The sequence below is a fragment of the Oncorhynchus tshawytscha genome, linkage group LG13 (assembly GCF_018296145.1).
Source record: "Oncorhynchus tshawytscha isolate Ot180627B linkage group LG13, Otsh_v2.0, whole genome shotgun sequence".
Classification (NCBI taxonomy): domain Eukaryota; kingdom Metazoa; phylum Chordata; class Actinopteri; order Salmoniformes; family Salmonidae; genus Oncorhynchus; species Oncorhynchus tshawytscha.
Window position 1 is genome coordinate 36,188,879 of NC_056441.1, and position 23,772 is coordinate 36,212,650.

The 23,772-nt window shown below is 41.5% G+C and overlaps 1 protein-coding gene across 3 annotated transcripts in view; it reads left to right on the forward strand.

Moving 5' to 3' along the window:
* LOC112264829 (protein FAM131B) overlaps positions 1–23,600 on the forward strand; it is a 28,883-nt gene extending 5,283 nt beyond the window's left edge. Inside the window, exons 2-9 of one of the 3 annotated variants that reach the window (XM_042295630.1) lie at positions 5,408–5,445; positions 9,724–9,759; positions 10,367–10,469; positions 11,724–11,948; positions 12,063–12,203; positions 13,970–14,295; positions 20,357–20,605; positions 22,964–23,600. In XM_042295630.1, coding sequence (XP_042151564.1) covers positions 5,408–5,445; positions 9,724–9,759; positions 10,367–10,469; positions 11,724–11,948; positions 12,063–12,203; positions 13,970–14,295; positions 20,357–20,605; positions 22,964–23,179 — 1,334 coding nt within the window. In that variant the 3' untranslated portion in view covers positions 23,180–23,600. The remainder of the gene's footprint in view (positions 1–5,407; positions 5,446–9,723; positions 9,760–10,366; positions 10,470–11,723; positions 11,949–12,062; positions 12,204–13,969; positions 14,296–20,356; positions 20,606–22,963) is intronic. The other 2 variants (XM_042295631.1, XM_042295632.1) reach the window with 2 other exon arrangements.
* The last annotated feature ends 172 nt before the right edge of the window (positions 23,601–23,772 follow it).

Genomic DNA, 23,772 nt, shown 5'->3' on the forward strand with positions numbered 1-23,772 from the left:
TTTATGTTTCTGTATACTGAAAGTGTTTATGTTTCTGTATACTGAAAGTGTTTATGTTTCTGTATACTGAAAGTATTTATGTTAAAGTATTTATGTATCTGTATACTGAAAGTATTTATGTTAAAGTGTTTATGTTTCTGTATAATGAAAGTGTTTATGTTTCTGTATATTGAAAGTGTTTATGTTTCTGTATAATGAAAGTGTTTATGTTTCTGTATAATGAAAGTGTTTATGTTTCTGTATACTGAAAGTGTTTATGTTTCTGTATACTGAAAGTGTTTATGTTTCTGTATACTGAAAGTGTTTATGTTTCTGTATACTGAAAGTGTTTATGTTAAAGTGTTTATGTTTCTGTATACTGAAAGTGTTTATGTTTCTGTATAATGAAAGTGTTTATGTTTCTGTATAATGAAAGTGTTTATGTTTCTGTATATTGAAAGTGTTTATGTTTCTGTATAATGAAAGTGTTTATGTTTCTGTATAATGAAAGTGTTTATGTTTCTGTATACTGAAAGTGTTTATGTTTCTGTATACTGAAAGTGTTTATGTTTATGTATACTGAAAGTGTTTATGTTTCTGTATACTGAAAGTGTTTATGTTTCTGTATAATGAAAGTGTTTATGTTTCTGTATACTGAAAGTGTTTATGTTTCTGTATACTGAAAGTGTTTATGTTTCTGTATACTGAAAGTGTTTATGTTTCTGTATACTGAAAGTATTTATGTTTCTGTATACTGAAAGTGTTTATGTTTCTGTATAATGAAAGTGTTTATGTTTCTGTATACTGAAAGTATTTATGTTTCTGTATACTGAAAGTATTTATGTTTCTGTATACTGAAAGTGTTTATGTTTCTGTATACTGAAAGTGTTTATGTTTCTGTATACTGAAAGTGTTTATGTTTCTGTATACTGAAAGTGTTTATGTTTCTGTATAATGAAAGTGTTTATGTTTCTGTATACTGAAAGTATTTATGTTTCTGTATACTGAAAGTATTTATGTATCTGTATACTGAAAGTATTTATGTATCTGTATACTGAAAGTATTTATGTTTCTGTATACTGAAAGTATTTATGTTAAAGTATTTATGTATCTGTATACTGAAAGTATTTATGTTTCTGTATACTGAAAGTATTTATGTTAAAGTATTTATGTATCTGTATACTGAAAGTATTTATGTTTCTGTATACTGAAAGTATTTATGTTAAAGTATTTATGTATCTGTATACTGAAAGTATTTATGTTAAAGTGTTTATGTTTCTGTATAATGAAAGTGTTTATGTTTCTGTATATTGAAAGTATTTATGTTTCTGTATACTGAAAGTATTTATGTTAAAGTATTTATGTATCTGTATACTGAAAGTATTTATGTTAAAGTATTTATGTATCTGTATACTGAAAGTATTTATGTTAAAGTATTTATGTATCTGTATACTGAAAGTATTTATGTTAAAGTATTTATGTATCTGTATACTGAAAGTATTTATGTTTCTGTATACTGAAAGTATTTATGTTAAAGTATTTATGTTTCTGTATAATGAAAGTGTTTATGTTAAAGTGTTTATGTTTCTGTATAATGAAAGTGTTTATGTTTCTGTATATTGAAAGTATTTATGTATCTGTATACTGAAAGTGTTTCTGTTTCTGTATACTGAAAGTATTTATGTTAAAGTATTTATGTATCTGTATACTGAAAGTATTTATGTTAAAGTATTTATGTATCTGTATACTGAAAGTATTTATGTTTCTGTATACTGAAAGTATTTATGTTAAAGTATTTATGTTTCTGTATACTGAAGGTGTTTATGTTTCTAATCTGTACTGAAAGTGTTTATGTTTCTAATATGTACTGAAAGTGTGTGTTGTCGTGGTAATTTTCTGTATTACCAAATAATGAGAGCAAACCACACACAAGTCAGAGTTATATTATAAAGTCCATCTTTAATTACATGAGCTTCACCATAGCCCCTTTTGACTCTCAGATCAATTCAGTGTCTATAAATGAATTCTCTGAGAGTCCTTACAAAACAGTTCTTAGCATCATTTATAGTCAAGACATACCCATCTCAACTCACATGACGAAACACAGATCTTAGGAACATTACAAAGGAAGACTTTAATTGATAGAGGAGTATCCCATAGCCAGACAGCATTAGCTATAAATTATCGTTCAGTTTGGTCTCTTTAGACGAGATTCTAATCGCATTCTTGGTACCACTTAGGACCAAAACATTACCTCATCCAATGGCATATATCAATTGTCAATTCTAGATACTCCCATCTCAAATACAATCCCTCCTGGACAAGATCAGAAAAGACAATGAACCCCTTAGGTCATATACTAGATCAAGATAAGGGAAACCTCAGAGGGGACATACAATAGTTACAGACACATTCCCATAAGAAGACAAGCCTCCATTCTGTCCTCCTCCCCTTCTGATATTATTCATAGCATCACATAGTTTAACAGATATATTGACATATGAAGACAAGCCTGACCTTTCCCCTCTCTGGGCCCCAAGTGACTAAGCCCTAGCAGAGAAGGGATAACTGCAAACTGCCAACAGTATTATCCAAAAGAAGACATTCTAATGACATATCTCACATAAGCATTATTATGTAAATAAAACATCTTACTTATGAATGTTACCTAACTAATTCTGATTCTGCTACCACATTGATCATGTGATTGGTGAAACTGTCACTTTCTTACATAGGTCTCCTTCAATTACCCAGAAACAAACACACTACTCAACAGTCTGTTGAAGCATGCTGTAGCTTGTTGTGCACTATTTAACATCACTCATCTTGTTTGTTATTCAGTTATATTGAGTGTCTATGAGATATTGCATTACACAGGAATTGCCCCCCCCCTCCCCCCAATATTGATTTCTTTAAAAGTGCTGACAGACTGACTGACGGATGCTCTGTATTGAGCCGAGTACACTCGCTGTATCTCACACACACACCGCATGGCTGATGACGGGAGTTGACTGACGACTCTCGCAAGGTTGACGGACATGGGGCCAAGGTGACTGGTCGTTGTAGTTTGCTTGACAGGTGGTCACGGTTGAGCTGCTACTGTACTGACCTTTAGTGTGGAAGACTGCTAGAGGGCATAGGTGAAGAGGGGAGAGAGAGGGGCTCGGAGAGAGAGGGAAGAGGATGGGAGGAAGGAATTCGGAAGAGAGAGAAGAGTAAAGATGGAACGGAGAAAAGAAGACAGAGAGAAGCATGGACTGACTGTGCTATAGTTGGGCATCAATGGCTTTGGGTGGCTAAGTGTTCACTTAATCTCTGAGACATACCATTTGAATTAGTAGCATGTTGTTTTGGTCATTTTATATCCAGTGATTTGTCTGCCATTAATAGCTTGGAATCGTTTTTTTTACCTCGTTTTTACACACTGGGAACACCCTGTTTGAATCAACTATCTACTATCAAATGAATCATTTTTATGAAATTACATTGAACCAACATGGAATAGATGCTGCGTTGATTTCTGTGCCCAGTGGGTATGTATTTTGGGTCCCAAAATTAGGTTGACAGTATTTGTGGTATCTCAACAGTTTTTTAAAATAAAACAATGTAGCGGTGTCCCGCTAGAACGCCCTTCGGCACTGGTACTAGAGCTGAGGTGAGTCAGACTTTGCCCTTCACCCTGAATCAGTGTCAAGGCGCATGTCAGCCACTGTGTGTCACCACCAAGACGCCCCACTCGGCTCCAAGCGATCGTAAAAGACAGATGATGATGGTCCCAAACATTTCGAACCACGAGATCTGTCAGGAGGTGATCGCGGCAGTGTCTGACGATGCTCCCTTCCCCCGCCTATTGCTTTGACGGCCCTCGCCGGCTTCTGGCTTCCGCTCGGTCGGTCACAGTAGGATAAATGCTCCGCAACGGAACTCGCTCAGTGCAGCGCGAGCGGCAAGCCCCTGCTGTTTCGCCCACTTTGTGAACATAGTCCTACCCTTCCCCCAGCCCACACAATTGGTCGGGAACAAAGCTTCCCCCACCTTTGTAATTGTACAGTTGTATCATAAGACTCCTGTGACGTTTGAGACCTTACCTCTCCTCTCACAAGGTTCAATATCTGACTCTGATGTTTTTGTTCAACAACGAATGCGGGAAAGAAAATTCTCTACAACGAGACAAATTCCACAGCAAAGTGGAGGAGGCTGAGTTCTCTATAAGGTCAAGAGGTATGTCTGTCTAGTTTACTCCGAGCTGTTAGATGACAGCTGTTTACTCCAAGCTGTTGAAGACCTCTTGACAGGCCAGGGAGACAAGTGTGGGGTTAAGATGAGTGTGTTTGGGCCTGTTTTTTGTTTGCATGTTTTACAGATGGATAGATCTCACACGTGAGGTGGTGAGATGTGGCAACAACAACAAAAAAAGGAAGTCTTATCAACTGTGGACACGATTCACAATTCAGTGTTAAAATAATCTAGGCGAAGATTCTTTTAACACCAACAATAAAACATTCACCACCTTCTCATTCCATTGGTTAAGGTGCAGGATAACATACTATAAAACTCACTGATTACCATTAAAATATTGGTCTACTGGAACGCCCCATCCTCCTCGAAGTTTTGTCCTTTTTTTCCCTCTACCCCATCTCAGTAAACCCTCCGTTTTTTTCCCCCTCCATGTCATCCTTTCTGGTTTCAATTCAAATCTTAGAACTCAATTGGACTTTCTTTTGTGTTGGCTCTTGCTTGTTTAAAGGACACTTTCAAGTGTTTAAAGGGTCCACATTCAGACGGGGCCCTTAGATAGTCACGAGGACGTGTTTCAATTCAGAACTCCCCTTTTGTGATGGATTCTGTTCCTTTATGTGGGTTGCCCTTTTAAATGACACTTTAACTGTTATAAATATTAAAGATATAGAACATTACAGACAAGTGTTTGAAGGATTTTGAATTCAATTAAGGACTTTTTTCAGCTTATTTCTGTGTGGAGAAGAGGGCACGCGATGCAGTGTCAATTTACAGTATGTGCCAATATAATATTACTTTACTGTATTTTCTGTATTTTAGGTATAATAGTATAATATGTCTTACTACTAGTTTAATACTAAGTTAAAACGTAACAGTTTTTCAATGCATGATTTAGTAGGCTTACTATCAAATGCATCCTAATGACAATGCAGTTATATACCACACAAAGGTGTCATTCGAGACCTTCTTGAACACAATCAGCAGAGGAACCTAAAGATCGTGGCCAATGATGACATGCTCGTTTTCCACAAATACGCTAACAGCTGGTGCAAATAATCGTACAATGTTAGTGCTTTGTCTGAACGTCAGCGTACATGTTCGAGGGCGCTGTCAGCTCTACTCAGTAAAGGTTGCATGAGGTTGGCTTCATGTTCTTCTTTCAAGTTTCTTTCCTTTGTGTCTTTTCCAGCAGCGGACGCTGTTCCTGTACGGAAAGATGGGGAGCAGGTATGGATGACATTTCAATGTACGTTTTATCCCCCTGAAGTGAAATATCATTTGTCTGGATTGTACAGCATTCCAGCTCTACCCTCGAGTGCATTTCTTCTTTATGTCCAATGGGTCCTTGAGCCAAGATGGCCATTGAGGAGAAGTGTAGTTTCATGTTTTTTTAAATTTTATTATATCTAGTAGTGAAACTGAGCGTGTCTCGCTCACACTGCTCCCTATACTGAGAGTGCAATGATATAATGTTGCTCAGAGATGGTTTATATTGAATTTCTCACAAAGGCCACTGGAGCAGGTCTCGAGAGCCTAAACCATTATGTACTGTATATAATCTCCCTCTCCAGGGACATAGCATACGATCCATCTTACTCCTTTACCACTGTTGCAGTTGAGTTTTTCTCTCTTTAAAAAGAGGCTACACGGCTGAATTGCAATACACAATGGGCTCTTTTAAAACAACACAAAGACCCTACACAATGACAACCAACAAGACCGCCACAGATGTTTAAACATGAATAGAGCGTGTAGGCTACATATTCTACTACACTTAATATGCTCTTTGAATATGTTTTGTGGGGCAACCCATCTCCATTTCTGTTAGATGTCTGACAAGAAACAACAACAAAAAATGTTCACCCCATATAGTTCTGGATATGATGGATGGATATGGATTGGCCAGGGGTCACCTATTTTTCAGAAATCTGTCAACACAGCAGTGGCAGCTGAGCTGAGGTAGATGCAGCCGGCAGCCTCATAACACATGCGGTTAGAGAGAGAGACAGTGTGCACTCCTCTGGACTGACCAGAGCTTGATGGCAACAATAAGACCACCGATGTCTGATTGGCCGATTGAGACAAAAGTGCTTCACCAGAGGAAACCTGTTCGCAGAAATCACTGAGCCTGTTGCTTGGCAGAAGAAGTTCCAAGGACACTGACGCCGTGCTGCTCTTGCTCGCCCTTCCTGTTAATGCACATTTTAACCATGATAAATCATTTCTAGTGACAAACCCCACACCGCAAGCCCTCATAAATAAAGAGCAAGCACTGACTACGGTCACTTTTTTTCGGTGAATAATTCAACATTTAGTGGGATTCTTTTTATCCATCCCAACTAAAGCAGAAATCCTCTGGGCGGCTAGCTTGGACTTCATGGGGCTTGCTTAATCACTGTGACAACACGGGGCTTCCCTCATGCCCCTTTTTATGACGACGCTAGCAGCCACTTGAGTGGTAGGTAGCTACCGGCCCGGACAAGACCAACGACACAAACATGCAGACTATACTAAACGAGATAAATGTCTTATCTGTGACAAAAGTCTTTTCCACACACATAGCTACGTGTAGCCTACTTAGACACCGGGTTCCCACAATTTCCCACTCTCCCACGCCGAATAGCCTGAAGCTACAGGGCTCTTCTCGCAGGGTCTAATTCCCTATGTTGGAGCATTTTGAACCGTTGGTCGGGATTTTTGACCTGATTAAGCTATATTTCTGCAGGTTTTGTTATTTCTGTATAACAACAAATCAACGAGGAAGTTAGCTCTTTTACAATGAGAGTAAATGGAAAATACTATTGGTTTCCCCCAATTTGGGTGTGTGGTCAAGGGTAATTTCTTCTAATGAAGTGAATATCGAATCAGAGTATTGTAGGATAATGCCCTCACAAGTGGCACCATTTATGTAATGGATTGTCTCAATTCAACGGCTCAGACACAAGAGGCATGTGGCAGGGTCTACAGTCAATCACGGACTACAAGAAGAAATCCAGCCCAGTCACGGACCAGGATGTCTTGCTCCCAGGCAGACTAACTAACTTTTTTGCCCGCTTTGAGGACAATACAGTGCCACTGACACGGCCTGCAACGAAAACATGCGGACTCTCCTTCACTGCAGCCGAGGTGAGTAAGACATTTAAACGTGTTAACCCTCGCAAGGCTGCAGGCCCAGACGGCATCCCCAGCCGCGCCCTCAGAGCATGCGCAGACCAGCTGGCCGGTGTGTTTACGGGTATATTCAATCAATCCCTATACCAGTCTGCTGTTCCCACATGCTTCAAGAGGGCCACCATTGTTCCTGTTCCCAAGAAAGCTAAGGTAACTGAGCTAAACGACTACCGCCCCGTAGCACTCACTTCCGTCATCATGAAGTGCTTTGAGAGACTAGTCAAGGACCATATCATCTCCACCCTACCTGACACCCTAGACCCACTCCAATTTGCTTACCGCCCAAATAGGTCCACAGACGATGCAATCTCAACCACACTGCACACTGCCCTAACCCATCTGGACAAGAGGAATACCTATGTGAGAATGCTGTTCATCGACTACAGCTCGGCATTCAACACCATAGTACCCTCCAAGCTCGTCATCAAGCTCGAGACCCTGGGTCTCGACCCCGCCCTGTGCAACTGGGTACTGGACTTCCTGACGGGCCGCCCCCAGGTGGCGAGGGTAGGCAACAACATCTCCACCCCGCTGATCCTCAACACTGGGGCCCCACAAGGGTGCGTTCTGAGCCCTCTCCTGTACTCCCTGTTCACCCACGACTGCGTGGCCACGCACGCCTCCAACTCAATCATCAAGTTTGCGGACGACACAACAGTGGTAGGCTTGATTACCAACAACGACGAGACGGCCTACAGGGAGGAGGTGAGGGCCCTCGGAGTGTGGTGTCAGGAAAATAACCTCACACTCAACGTCAACAAAACTAAGGAGATGATTGTGGACTTCAGGAAACAGCAGAGGGAACACCCCCTATCCACATCGATGGAACAGTAGTGGAGAGGGTAGCAAGTTTTAAGTTCCTCGGCATACACATCACAGACAAACTGAATTGGTCCACTCACACAGACAGCATCGTGAAGAAGGCGCAGCAGCGCCTCTTCAACCTCAGGAGGCTGAAGAAATTCGGGTTGTCACCAAAAGCACTCACAAACTTCTACAGATGCACAATCGAGAGCATCCTGGCGGGCTGTATCACCGCCTGGTACGGCAACTGCTCCGCCCACAACCGTAAGGCTCTCCAGAGGGTAGTGAGGTCTGCACAACGCATCACCGGGGGCAAACTTCCTGCCCTCCAGGACACCTACACCACCTGATGTTACAGGAAGGCCATAAAGATCATCAAGGACACTGCCACTGCCTGTTCACCCCGCTATCATCCAGAAGGCGAGGTCAGTACAGGTGCATCAAAGCTGGGACCGAGAGACTGAAAAACAGCTTCTATCTCAAGGCCATCAGACTGTTAAACAGCCACCACTAACATTGAGTGGCTGCTGCCAACACACTGACACTGACACTGACTCACTCCAGCCACTTTAATAATGGGAATTGATGGGAAATGTAAATATATCACTAGCCACTTTAAACAATGCTACCTTATATAATGTTACTTACCCTACATTATTCATCTCATATGCATACGTATATACTGTACTCTATATCATCGACTGCATCCTTATGTAATACATGTATCACTAGCCACTTTAACTATGCCACTTTGTTTACATACTCATCTCATATGTATATACTGTACTCGATACCATCTACTGTATCTTGCCTATGCTCCTCTGTACCAACACTCATTCATATATCCTTATGTACATATTCTTTATCCACTTACACTGTGTATAAGACAGTAGTTTTGGAATTGTTAGTTAGATTACTTGTTGGTTATTACTGCATTGTCGGAACTAGAAGCACAAGCATTTCGCTACACTCGCATTAACATCTGCTAACCATGTGTATGTGACAAATAAAATTTGATTTGATATGATTTGTCCTATTTATAAAGATGTATTATGATACTATAAGATATTATTCAATTATGAATAATGAGTTGTATCCTATTATTGCGAGGGAAGCATTACAAACACAAACACTGACATCAATGGCAATAAACAGTACTTTTTCTATTTCGGTTTCCAAAGCCTATGGTCAAGCTGATATGAGAGAATCTATTCACATACAGACAGTGGATTCTCATCTCTATTCTATCCTCAATTGATCAGCATTTCAATCGTCCACATCATCCAAATCTCTCTTGCACTTTTTGTATTCCACCTTCTTTACTCAGATGCTTTCTCTTCCTCCCGCCACCCAAATCTCTCTACTGGTTTCATCCTGTGTATCTTTTACACACCTTATTTGTCAGTTTTGTTGTTGTTGTTGTTGTATGTGTTCTTCTTTTAATCCTATCCCCTCTCCTTTTCCTGGCTCCTCTACAAACATACCTATATCTCTCCTGGTTTTCTTCCTCTCCCTCCTTCTCTCTCTCAGCATGGGCGTGCCGAGTTTTCCTGGGAAGGAATCAATGTAAGTCCTGTGCTAATCTCGTCCTCTTCTTCCTCCGCTCCTCCACGTATTTTGGCTCTCTCTGTCTGTAGATAAGCCAACGTTTTTTTCCTTCAGTCTCTCCTCATCCCACCTCCCTCCCTCCCTCTTTCCCCATCTCTCTATCTTAGCGTTGCTGCTAATCTACTGTACTGCCTGTGTTACATAGTATCTCAGGCTGGGAGATAACAAGCTGTAATAACTTTACCTCATATACAGTAGCTAACGCTAGCTGCTAGCATGCTGCTCCTTTATGTATCAATCATATGAATCACAGGCCCTACAGGTACAGTACACTGACTGCACAGTGAACTACTACACTACTGTGCTGACAATTGCTGGTTTAACCAAAGTGCTGATATGATTTGTGATGTGTTGGATAATGTAATGTATCTTTTGCTTAATATGGTGGTAGTTGTATTTGATCATTTGTTAAGCAGGATTTTCCCCTATTTTATTTTATCGCATATCTAATCCTCAACCAACAATATTGTTTTACCCCCTCACAACAATTGGTCATTCCTCTCCCTTTGCCCCTCCACAATTATTTGTTGATTTATTTATTTCCTCCCCTCATCCCTTTCTACAGCTCTCTATGGAGGACACTTCCTCCATCCTGCCTCGTCTGAAGAGGAACTCCAACGCCTACGGGATCGGTGCTCTGGCTAAGTCCTCACTGACAGGTGTGTCAGGTGTGTGTCTGTCCTGGTAGATGGTAAACCAGCCCCATGTTGGCTCCAGACAGGAAGAGGAAATGGAGCCAACATGGTCGCCCCTGTGGGTGCCCTTCCTGTTTCACTTCCTGCCTCCCCATTGATACCTAATGCACACATCAATGGCCGGTTATGGGCAATTGATGGAATCCAATCAGATTTTTAAAAATATATATATATACAAGTTTTAAAGTAAGTGCAGAAACCACAATGCAACTCCACAGGCATGCTGGGAAATGTAGTGTTTTGTAGTGTGGTATTTGTGGTGGTGGTGATTGTTTATTGTGGTGGCAAGGCAGTTTTATGGCTCTGTGCTTGTTTGTGCACAGAGCCATACAACTGTGTTGTGGTTGTGTCTGGTGAAGTTGAAGTACATTTGATTGATATCGTGTTTGTGTTTAACAGTCAGATTATATCGACCTTGGAATAATAAAGACCCCAAAACCACTTTCCTTACACTCAAAATAACTTTGCATAACATTGAATACACATCTAAAATTAATATTCTTTTATGAATGACATTTGCATTTTATGAGAACAACAATATTTTTTAACTGATTTAACTAATAAATCAGCAAGGCTTCATTCATCCCAGCATATTTGCTATTGCCCAATGGATTCAGTTCACACTCAATTGATTTAATTAGATTTGTATTGTTACTTACTCTGAATGAATACATCCTTTGTTATCGTCAGATATTTGCACTTTAATTAAGGATTTGCAGTGGGGCCTTTTGAGAATTATGTTTAAAGCAAAAGATCACTTTTTTCACATTTTAATTACAAACAAATGCTTAAAGTCTAATGAATCTCATCTTCTTGATTAATTTGATGAGTAAAGACTCAGAATATTAATGTGGCACAATAAGTTCTGTATTTCACCCTTGTTGCTCACCACAGACGACTGAAAGATTGATCAAGTCAACAAGCCTTGACGAGTAAATAGACAGCTTCTAATAATGCTGTAAGCCCCATCTACACTCCCTTCAATCTCCAACCATCCATAGCTCCTGAGAGACATGCATGAAAGAGGAAGAAGCCACTTTGTACCGAATTCATATTCGGCTACTGTACCGTTGCCTCCCAGAAAGAAAACACAAGCCATTAAGCATTTTCCACAGTTCCCAGCCCATTTCACTTCCTGAGCCCAAATCCATTGTGGGAGGTGCCATATTCACAAATTGAATGTGTTGTGAAACAGTGTTCTCCCCCCCCCCTCTATTCTTTATTTAGGCGTGTCCCGTTCCATGAAGGATAAAGTAACTAAGCCCACTGCCATGGCCTCGGGCAAAGTGGCTCACATGATCGAATGGCAGAGCTGGAACACACCATCCACTGGGACTGAAGGGGCTGTGGTCACCAAAATCCCAACCTCGCAACGTGAGAAGGAGAGGCGGATAGAGAGCGAAATGTACAGTGAACTCAGTGAAGGAGAAAAGGAGGCCCGCTTCACTGCAGGTAAGAGTGAACAGAAGAACCCATTCAAATTAAACAGATTAACACGTCAATAAACGAGATTTGGAACCATGTATTTTACGTTGTTTACAAAGTCTGTCCCCTTGCTTCTCCCAGGATTAATGGCACAATTTGCCTTATCGGAGGCTACTTTGCTGGGCTGGAGATCTATGGAGGAAGATGGCCTTTGTGCTGGCTCCAAACAAGGCAGCGTGGCCCACCTCAGTGAGACCAACCAGGAGAGCATCACCAGCAGAGGTACAGGACTACAAACATGGCCACAACACACTACAAATATAGCCATTTTATTAGACCTTTAGTTTTTAAAGTGCAAACTAAATCTCAATGAACAACACTCACTGAATCTGGTCGTCCAATGCCACAGTGCTTTAGTGTGAAATTGAGAAGGATGTACAGGCAACGTTTGATAGCATAGCATTTCAAGCTGAGATTTGCAACAGCGACACTCGCCGCCCCAGGGGCATTTGTTAATGTTTTTTGCTTTTGTTGAGGAAATGAGCATCCAGCATCGTGGTACAAATAAATCGAAGTACGTACTTTGTTGTTCTGTGGTGCGTGCAACGGTGTGCAATGATGTCCGAGGGGAAGAGACCGTGTTCATTGTTCGAAGTAACATATTTGTTGTTGTAATATTGCAAAATGGACATAGCAGTTTCACCGCTACGGATTCCAGCTTTTTAATGAATGAATAAAAACAAAAATGTATACTAAATTAAGCATATACTTTCAAACAACAATTTTAGTTCCAAATGCAAAAACCACATAACTTCGCTCTTATTTAGTTGTGAAGAGGGATCGTAATTGACTTGTGAGCTCCACAACCACTCTGGACTGGACTGTGCTGCTCCATATTTTACTGTAGAAGGCTTCCAGACACTTTGATTGAGCTTATTTACTCCGGTTTGATTGATGTCCTTTCCACTTCATTTGACAGGCCAGCTAGAGGTGCATCAGGGCTGTATGAAGAAATGTTGCGGAGAAAGTCAAGATGGCAGCTGTGGCCCTGGGGTGTTTGGTTGGGTAGTGTTGTGTTGTAACAGAAGACCCTGGGGGAGCTTGTCGGTTAACACCGGGACTTAGCTTTGCTCTCATTAACAGCACCATACGGGCCTATTCTCTGCTATTATCAAGTCAGAGACCAAATCAAATCTGCTTAGTATAGACATTGTAATAACTAAGACACGGTTTGCTCATCGTCAAGCGAGCTTTAATTTTCACCTTTCAATATGTTGAGCTTTAAGTAAGTTGCCAGTGTATTTCTGGTTGAAATGGTGATACTGCTGTAAATATCTTCTGATATCTGGTGATACTGCTGCTTCAAGGGCCTTTGCTGTAAAGCTAAAATTAAATTTAACTCTGTGATACCTCAAAAATCTCTGCTTTGTGCTCTGAGATTACAGTACACAACTGAGTATACAGAACGAAACACCTTCCTAATATTGAGTTGCACCCCCTTTTGCCCTCAGAACAGCCTCTATTCGTCAGGGCATGGACTCTACAAGGTGTCAACATGAATTCTGGCCAATGTTGTCTCCAATGCGTCCCACAGTTGTGTTAAGTTGACTGGATGGCCTTTGGGTGGTGGACCATTCTTAATACACACGGGAAACTGTTGAGTGGGAAAAACCCAGTAGCGTTGCAGTTCTTGACATACTCGAACCGGTGCACCTGGCACCTACTAAAATGCCCTTGTTCAAAAGCAATTCAATATTTTGTCTTGCCCATTCACCCTCTGAATGGAACACATACACAATCCATGTCTCAATTGTTTTAAGGCTTAAAAATCCTTCTTTAACCTGTCTCCTCCCCTTGATCTACACTGATTGAAGTGGATATAACAACTGACATCAAAAAGGATCTTAGTTTTCACCTGGATTCACATGGTCAGTCTATGTCATGGAAAGAGCAGATGTCCTTAACGTTTTGTACACTCGGTGTATATCTTGTATGTAATCCAAAATGTAAACATATACTTCTCCCTTCATCCCTTCCTAACACAACAGACCAGGCGATGCATCACTCCTCAGCCGACGTATGGCCCAACACCTACGTAGCCCAGGGCCTCTACTGCCTTTCCTCCTCCGACGCCTGGGAGCCAATTAGCAACGACCCCTCGGGCGTGGCCTCGCCGGCCGCCTACGTCATGGCAGGTGGGGGAGGAGGGACGCCCGGTGAGGGCTACGGTGATGTGGACAATGTGGGGGGCTACATCCAGCAGCAGCAGCCCCAACAGCTCACCCTGCAGCAGCAGAGCCAGCTGCAGCTCCAGCAGTTGCAGCAGATCCAGCTGTACCAGCACCAGCAGCTAATGCTCTACCAACAGCAACAGGTGAGACAGACCGGACTGGACTGCCTCATAGATCACTGTTGTTTCAGTGTCCTTGAGCTGTTCTTGTCTATTGATGTTCTGTATTAAGTCATTCTGTATTATGTTTCATGTTTTGTGTGGACCCCAGGAATAGCTGCTGCTTTTGCAACAGCTAATGGAGATCCTAATGAAATACAAATACAGTACAACATGGAACTGTCTAACTGACAACCATTGTATGTTAGCAGTTTGCTGAGACACTAGTGTTATTAGCAGTTGTGATTTTAACATGTAAATCTTGGTGGGGAAAACTCAAATAAATATAATTAGATGCATGCCAGCAAAGCCACTACACAAAACAACACTGAACAATGCATTAATTGAACTATAATGGTGACAAACGGTGCCCACAAACTATTATGGCCTACACAAAGCTGTCCCAACAGCAGAGTCCCAACACCTTACAACTGCTACACCTGGCTATCAGCGGAGCCTTGTCTTGTAGCGAAACAGTTCATTCAGCCTCATTCACAGCCTTTCAAAAAACATAGCTTAAACAAATGTGGTTTTTACTGACAATTGATACGTTCAAACGATGGCATAAGGTGATGACGAGCAGATAAGAGGCAATCCGTAATTTTGACTAAGACATTAATGAGTGAGCTAGGACAGACATAGTCAATATAACTATTTGTTCAGCAATTTTGAAATGTACAGCGACAGAATTCAGAACATGGGCCGTTCTTACAGTATTCTCCCTGTACACCAAGTCAGAACCGTAGGATAAATAAAGGGGTATTTAAAAGTAGACAATGAAAGCTCTTACAATATTTGATAACATTTCTCTAAAAGAGGCTATAGGCTACATGTGCACCACCAAGTCAGAACAATAGGCTACGTTATGAGGGGGAAAAGGATCAAATTATTAGGGTGAGGCACATAGGCTACTAACAGTTTACCACACGACATACACTTAGAATGGCTTTCTTAGCTACAGTATACATATCTCCCTGGCATATTGCATCATTTATGCAGCAGTATACAATACATTTTTGGACTCACCTTGTTGTGCTGTGCTAACTTGAACAGGAAGGTGGTGCAGCGGTCTTTCGTGGGCAAATTTTGGCATCAAACTTTGTTTACAACGTCTGGCATTCTCTGGATTTATTGTGCTTTCAAGACAACTGGAAACTCTGAACAAAACAAGGTAAAAAAAGAGATAAAAGTAACAAGTAATTAAAGAGTGGCAGTAAAATAACAATAGCGAGACTATATACAGGGGTGTACCGGTAGAGAGTCAATGTGCAGGGGCATCGGTTAGTTGAGATAATTGAGGTAATATGTACATTAGGTAGAGTTATTAAAGTGACTATGCATAGATGATAACAACAGAGAGTAGCAGTGGTGTAAAAGGGGGGGAGGCAATGCAAATAGTCTGGGTAGCCATTTGATTAGATGTTCAGGAGTCCTATGGCTTGTTGGTAGAAGCTGTTTAGAAGGCTATTGGACCTAGACTTGGTGCTCCGGTACCACTTGCCGTGCGGTAGCAGAGAGAACATTCTTTGACCATTTTTAGGGCCTTTCTCCAACACCGTCTGGTATAGAGGTCCTGGATGGCAGGAAGCTTTGCCACAGTGATGCACTGGGCTATACGCACTACCCTCTGTAGTGCCTTGTGGTCGGAGGCCAAGCAGTTGCCATACCAGGCAGTGATACAGCCAGTCAGGATGCTCTTGATGGTGCAGCTATAAGAGCTTTTGAGGATCTGAGGACCCATGCCAAATCTTTTCAGTCTCCTGAGGGGGAGTAGGTTTTGTCAGGCCCTGCTAACGACTGTCTTGGTGTGCTTGGACCATGTAAGTTTGTTGGTGATGTGGACACCAAGGATCTTGAAGCTCTCAACCTGCTCCACTACAGCCCTGTCGATGAGAATGGGGGCGTGCTCGGTCCTCTTTTCCTGTAGTCCACAATCATCTCCTTTGTCTTGATCACGATGAGGGTTGTTGTCCTGGCACCACACGGCCAGGTCTCTGACCTCCTCCTTATAGGCTGTCTCGTCGTTGTCAGTGATCAGGCCTACCACTGTTGTGTCATCGGCAAACTTAATGATGGTGTTGGAGTTGTGCCTGGCCATGCAATCATGAGTGAACAGGGAGTACAGGAGGGGGGGACTGAGCATGCACCCCTAAGGGGCCCCTGTGTTGAGGATGGCGGATGTGTTGTTACCTACCCTTACCACCTGGAGGTAGCCCGCCAGGAAGTCCAGGATCCAGTTGCAGAGGGAGGTGTTTATTCCCAGGGTCCTGAGCTAATTTATGAGCTTTGATGGCACTATGGTGTTGAACGCTGAGCTGTAGTCAATGAATAGCATTCTCACATGGGTGTTCCTTTTGTCCAGGTGGGAAAGGGCAGTGTGGAGTATAATAAAGATTGCATCATCTGTGGATCTGTTAGGGCAGTATGCAAATTGGAGTGGGTCTAGAGTTTCTGGGATAATGGTGTTGATGTCAGCAATGACCAGCATTTCAAAGCACTTCATGGCTACAGACACGAGTGCTACGAGTTGGTAGTCATTTAGGCAGGTTACCAAGTGTTCTTGTGCACAGGGACAATGGTGGTCTGCTTAAAACATGTTTGTATTACAGACTCGGACAGGGAGAGGTTGAAAATGTCAGTGAAGACACTTGCTAGTTGTTCAGCGCATGCTCGCAGTACACATCCTGGTAATCTGTCTGGCCCTGTGGCCTTGTGAATGTTGACCTGTTTAAGGTCTTACTCACATCGGCTGCTGAGAGCGTGATCACACAGTCTTCTGGAACAGCTGGTGCTCTCATGCATGTTTCAGTGTTATTTGCCTCGTAGCGAGCATAGAAGTAGTTTACCTTGTCTGGTAGGCTCATGTCACTGGGCAGCTCTCAGCTGTGCTTCCTTTTGTAGTCTGTAATGGTTTGCAAGCCCTACCACATCCAATGAGCGTCAGAGCCGGTGTAGTACGATTCGATCTTAGTCCTGTATTGACGCTTTGCCTGTTTGATGGTTCGTTGGAGGGCATAGCGGGATTTCTTGTAAGCTTCTGGGTTAGAGTGCCGCTCCTTGAAAGCGGCAGCTCTAGCCTTTAGCTCAGTGTGGATGTTGCCTGTAATCCATGGCTTCTGTTTGGGGTATGTACCGTATGTCACTGTGGGGACGATGTCATCGATGCACTTATTGATGAAGCCAATGACTGATGTGTACTCCTTAATGCCAGCAGGGGAGTCCTGGAACATATTCCAGTCTGTGCTAGCAAAACAGTTCTGTAGTTTAGCATCTGCTTCATCTGACCACTTTTTTACTGATTGAGTCACTGGTGCTTCATGCTTTAATTTTTGTTTGTTAGCAGGAATCAGCAGGATAGAATTATGTTCAGATTTGCCAAATGGAGGGCGAAGTAGAGCTTTGTATGCGTCTATGTGTGTGGAGTAAAGGTGGTCCAGAGTATTTTTTCTCTCTCGTTGCACATTTAACATGCTGATAGAAATTTGGTAAGACCAATTTAAGTTTCCCTGCATTAATGTCCCTGACCAGTAGGAGCGCCACCTCCGGGTGTGCGTTTTCTTGTTTGCTTATGGCGGAATACAGCTCATTGAGTGCGGTCTTATTGCCAGCCTCATTCTGTGGTGGTATGTACACAGCTTCAAAAATACAGATGAAAACTCTCTAGGTAGATAGTGTGGTCTACAGCTTATCATGAGATACTCTACCTCAGGTAAGCAAAACCTCGAGACTTCCTTAGATATTGTGCACCAGTTGTTATTTACAAAAATACATAGTCCACTGCCCTTTGTCTTACCAGACAGTGCTGTTCTATCCTGCCGAAGCAGCGTGTAAGCAGCCAGCTGTTTAAAGGAAAATAATGATTATTTTTCGTGGTGACTAATCGCAGTTCTGATGTCCAAGAGTTATTTTCGGTCATAAGAGATGGTAGCAGCAACATTATGTACCAAATAAGTAAATAAAAATAAGTTACAAACAACGCAAAGAAACAAACAAAAAACACAATTGGATAGTGATATAGAATTTTGTAATCAATGTTCATAAATTTAAATTATCCGTATAGGTCTGCAAACCAGAGTTTGTAAAGTTCTGGTTTTAAATGAAACAGACAGAATTCCCAGCTCACAATTGGTCAAATCCAAGTTTATTAGCGAGAGCTCTCCTGTGCTTATACTGTACAAAGACGTTCCTTTTATAACATTCTCTTAACCTACACACATACAAACACACTAACATTAGGCTACAATTCTCACCACAGTTGATCACTACCCAGCTGACAGTTCCAGTCCCCCCCAGATAAGGGAACCCTGGAGGGGCTCTCCCTGTCCTATCATATCTCCCCAGAGTTATAGCCGGGTCGGTTCAAACATAGGTTAAGGCCCCTCTTTGTTTACTTTCGGGACACTCATACATTCCTCTATTCCCAACTTAGTTGGACCTGTGTTTATTATTTTTAATTACTCCTTGTCCATGCGGGACACTCATACATTCCTCTCTTCCCAACTTAGTTGGACCTGTGTTTATTATTTTTAATTACTCCTTGTCCATGCTAACCTCTAATACCTAATGGTTAAGTTTCCGGGTATAATTCTTTAATCATTTATCTTAAACCTTTATAAAATCTTTTAACAGATAGGAACACGTAAAACGTCACCCTTCTTCTCTGTCACCATCTAAAGGTTGAATCATGACGTAATTGATCTTCAGGTTAGAGCTCTAGAAAGAGGCCCGAGATCCCGACTTGGAATTCCGAGTTGAATGACCGTTCAAAACATGTTTTCACAGTTTTCTTGAACTCACTGAAGTCTGAGATTTCCCAGTTCCAAGTTTACAGTTGTTTTGAATGCAACAGAAGTCATGCTAGATTGAATGCATAGCCAATGTTGAATGATTATCCTTTGAAGCTTAGAAAAGAGACCCTTAAACACAGACTTGGACCACACATCCACTCCACTGAATAGCAGGCTAGGGATTCCTTTGCAATGGTTGCAGTTAGCCACAGATTGCTTCCAAACCACTCAATTTTGCGATTTCCAACTTGTTGTGTACTGTTTATGTCCTATGGTCGATGAGCACCGCTATGTTTTATCTAGAATTTCTCTTCATAATTTCTCTTCATATGACAAGGATTGAAAAGGATTTGCCAGTAGATTGTCAACTTGTTTCATGATGATGACTGCTAGCTTGCTAGCTAAGATTTTGAAAGTATGACGTCAGTCCAATCAAAGCTACTGTAAATATAACATAATTTGACGTAATTTTGTCTGTGGCCAATGACCGCCTTCTTGGATGGGCACTTCTAATGTAACTATATGGAGTACCCAAGGGGCTTGCATTTTCAAGCTCTCCCCGTAGATTTGGCATTGACATAGTGTCCCCATGAGTGACAGAACGCTGAGCCAATCACGGTGCAACTAGGGAACATTACCACTCCTTACGCTCCATATTTTCCGCTGGCTGCCTCTCCACCACAGAAAGCACTGAGCTAGGCTGAAACACCTGCATTTTGGAGCTGCCTTACTCAACAAAGCAAAAAAAGAGTCCACAACAGAACGTGTTACTACATTACACAGACTAACATTTTCACCACACAATAATTCCAGGAAATACACATCCTTTTTACCTCAGTTTGGTAACGTTAGTATTGTTAGTGTTTTGACACTTGGCCTTTATTAACTCAATGTTTTTTTTTACATCGTTTGCAAACTGATATGTGACACGTGTTAATACCAAAATAACATGCAAGACAGGAAAACAAATATTCGCTAAACAAGTTGGGCTCAAAACTGGTGGGTCTCAAAACAGGTGGGGCTCTGCCCTGAATGACGGGTCGCCGCTGGTTATTAGTAAAAAATGTCTGCAATGTTTTTAACCTTCTTACTACTAATGTAAATGCTACCAATGCCAGTCCTACTAATTAAATACAGAAATAATTGTAGCCAAGAGCAACAGATGACTCATTCCTCCCACTAGCCATGAGCGGGAGGTTTCTTGATTATGTTTTTTGTGTCATGAAAAAATGTGAATGAACTGTGTTCCCTATCTACAGGCAATGGAACACAGACTACACAGTGCAAACCACTCCCTCCAAGCCACACCCAACAGCACCATTCACAGTCTAGGCCTGCCCACTCATCCTCGCCTGGCTGACCTGTGGGGCTCTGCGCAGGTGGAGATTGTCGGACACATGAGTGGGCCAATGGCTGACATGGTTGTTGGTGTGGTCGAGACCTTGGGGGAGGAGCCAGAGGAGGAGAGCGAATGCATTTCAGAGCAACAGGAAGAGGAGGAGACTAAGGTGAGCCATGTGGTTGAAGAAAATGTGTTGATTTTAAGACTAGTGGTTTTTGTAATGTTTTAGATATCATCAATATTATCATACGCATTGATGCCTAATGGTACTAAGCATTGTCAATATTAACAGCAGGCCTTACAAGTAGGCATGGTTAAAGTAGGAAGAAATAGATGTCATTGTTGTAAAAGGGTGTGAGTGTAGTACATTTACTATCATAATGTATTTAAATATTGAATTACTTTGACATATGTAATGATGTTATACAGTGCCTTGCAAAAGTATTCATCCCCCTTGGCGTTTTTACCATTTTGTTGCATTACAACCTGTAATTTAAATAGATTTTTATTTAGATTTTATGTAATGGACATACACAAAATATTCCAAATTGATGAAGTGAAATGAAAAACTGAAAAGTCCCTAAATAAGATCTGGTGCAACCAATTACCTTCAGAAGTGACATAATTAGTTAAATAAAGTCCAGTTGTGTGCAATCTAAGTGTCACATGATCTCAGTATATATACACCTGTTCTGAAAGGCCCCATAGTCTGCAACACCACTAAGCAAGGGGCACCACCAAGCAAGCGGCACCGTGAAGATGAAGGAGCTCTCCAAACAGGTCTGGGACAAAGTTGTGGAGAAGTACAGATCAGGGTTGGGTTATAAAAAATATCGGAAACTTTGAACATCCCACGGAGCAGCATTAAATCCATTATAAAAAATTGAAAGAATATGGCACCACAGCAAACCTGCGAAGAGAGGGCAGCCCACAAAAACTTACAGACCAGGCAAGGAGGGTATTAATCAGAGAGGCAACAAAGAGACCAAAGATAACCCTGAAGGAGCTGCAAAGCTCCACAGCGGAGATTGGAGTATCTGTCCATAGGACCACTTTAATCCATACACTCCACAGAGCTGGGCTTGACAAAAGAGTGTCCAGAAAAAAAAGCCATTGCTTAATAAAGAAAAAAAATAAGCAACCATGTTTGGTGTTTGCCAAAAGGCATGTGTGAGACTCCCCAAACATATGGAAGAAGGTACTCTGGTCAGATGAGACAAAAATGTAGCTTTTTGGCCATTAAGGAAAATGCTATGTCTGGAGCAAACCCAACACCTCGCATCACCCCGAGAACAACATCCCCATAGTGAAGCATGGTGGTTGCAGCATCATGCAGTGGGGATGTTTTTCATCGGCAGTGACTGGGAAACTGGTCAGAATTGAAGGAATGATGGATAGCACTAAATACAGGGAGATTCTTGAGGGAAACCTGTTTCAGTCTTCCAGAGATTTGAGACTGGGCCGGAGGTTCACCTTCCAGCAGGACAATGACCCTAAGCATACTGCTAAAGCAACACTCGAGTGGTTTAAGGGGAAACATTTAAATGTGCTGGAATGGCCTAGTCAAAGCCCAGACCTCAATCCAATTGAGAATCTGTGGTATGACTTAAAGATTGCTGTACACCAGCAGGAACTTATCCAATTTGAAGGAGCTGGAGCAGTTTTGCCTTGAAGAATGGGCAAACATCCAAGTGGCCAGATGTGCCAAGAGAAATATCCCAAGAGACTTGCAGTTGTAATTGCTGCAAAAGTTGTGTGTGTGTGTGTGTGTGTGTGTGTGTGTGTGTGTGTGTGTGTGTGTGTGTGTGTGTGTGTGTGTGTGTGTGTGTGTGTGTGTGTGTGTGTGTGTGTGTGTGTGTGTGTGTGTGTGTGTGTGTGTGTGTGTGTAATAGTGTTTCAGAAGAAAAAATATTTTGCATCTTCAAAGTGGTAGGCATGTTGTGTAAATCAAATGATACAAACCCCCCAAAAATCTATTTTAATTCCAGTTTGGAAGGCAACAAAAGAGGAAAAATGCCAAGGGGGTGAATACTTTTGCAAGCCACTGTATTACGCTAAGTTCCCTATGGTGAACAGAACGTGTTGCTACATTACACAGACTAACGTTTTAACCACACAAGAATTCCAGGAAATACACATCCTTTTTTTTTACCTCAGTTTGGTGAATTTAGTATTTTGACACTCGGCCATATATCAAAAAGCCATGACAACAGGAAGCAGCAATAGTATTTAAAAATACATATTTTAGCAATATAAATGGTACATTTAACATTAGATTTTAACAGGATTCTACTTTATCAGGTAAAATTATTGAACAAGCCCCCCCCAAAAAAGGTACTATGGTTTATTGATTTTATGTTTGTCCTGGCTACTACAAGTGATTAACTTCAAAGTCCTCCAGCCACAAGATGTCGTTCAAAGGTAATACATGGGTTATGGATTTATGATGTACCCATAGGTAGTGATCCTCACAGTTTGGTAAGTACAGTATAGTCAGTAAACCATCCATTTACTGTTTTCATAGGACGATGAGGTTACGTTAACCTTAGAACCAACTTTGACCCCGTCCCCGCTTAGAGAAGACGTCACCCCGATTGGAGGCACCGGTCCACAACTAGCACGCCCAGAACCAATGGCAGAACGCATACCCTTTGTGGTCACACCCTGCATTGTCCAATTGTTGGAGGAGAAGGACGAAGAGGTGCCCAAGGGGTCTATTGTTGCCGTGGCGACCAATTGAGGGGGATAGTCAGAAAGAGTGACAAACAGGATATACTTATCCATAATCCACCAATCAAGCTATTCTACTCCACATCCAGCTATTTACCCACTCTGGGACTGAGAAAAAACAGAACGACTTTTCCTGGAGGAGAAAGTATTGGATACGACAATGATAAAAGGGAACTTTAAAGACAAATCTGTCGTTTTGCAGAAACGTGAGGACTTGTTTTGCAGTAATATTGAACTAATGAATTAAAATTGAAAGAATGGAGTATAGAGAAAGAAAAAGGACGCTGTGAAAAGATCAGTGCATTACAGAGAATCACAAGACAACCAAAAGAAAGTGCATGCTTTTGAAAGTAATTTAACATTAATAGTAAAATGTATACAAAGTAATAATATATACAATACTGGTCAAAAGTTTTAGAACACCTACTCCTTCAAGGGTTATTCTTAATTTTTTAAAACTATTTTCTACATTGTAGAATAACAGTGAAGACATCAAAACTATGAAATAACACATATGGAATCATGTAGTAACCAATAAAGTGTTAAACAAATCTAAATCTATTTTATATTTGAGATTCTTCAAAGTAGCCACCCTTTGCCTTG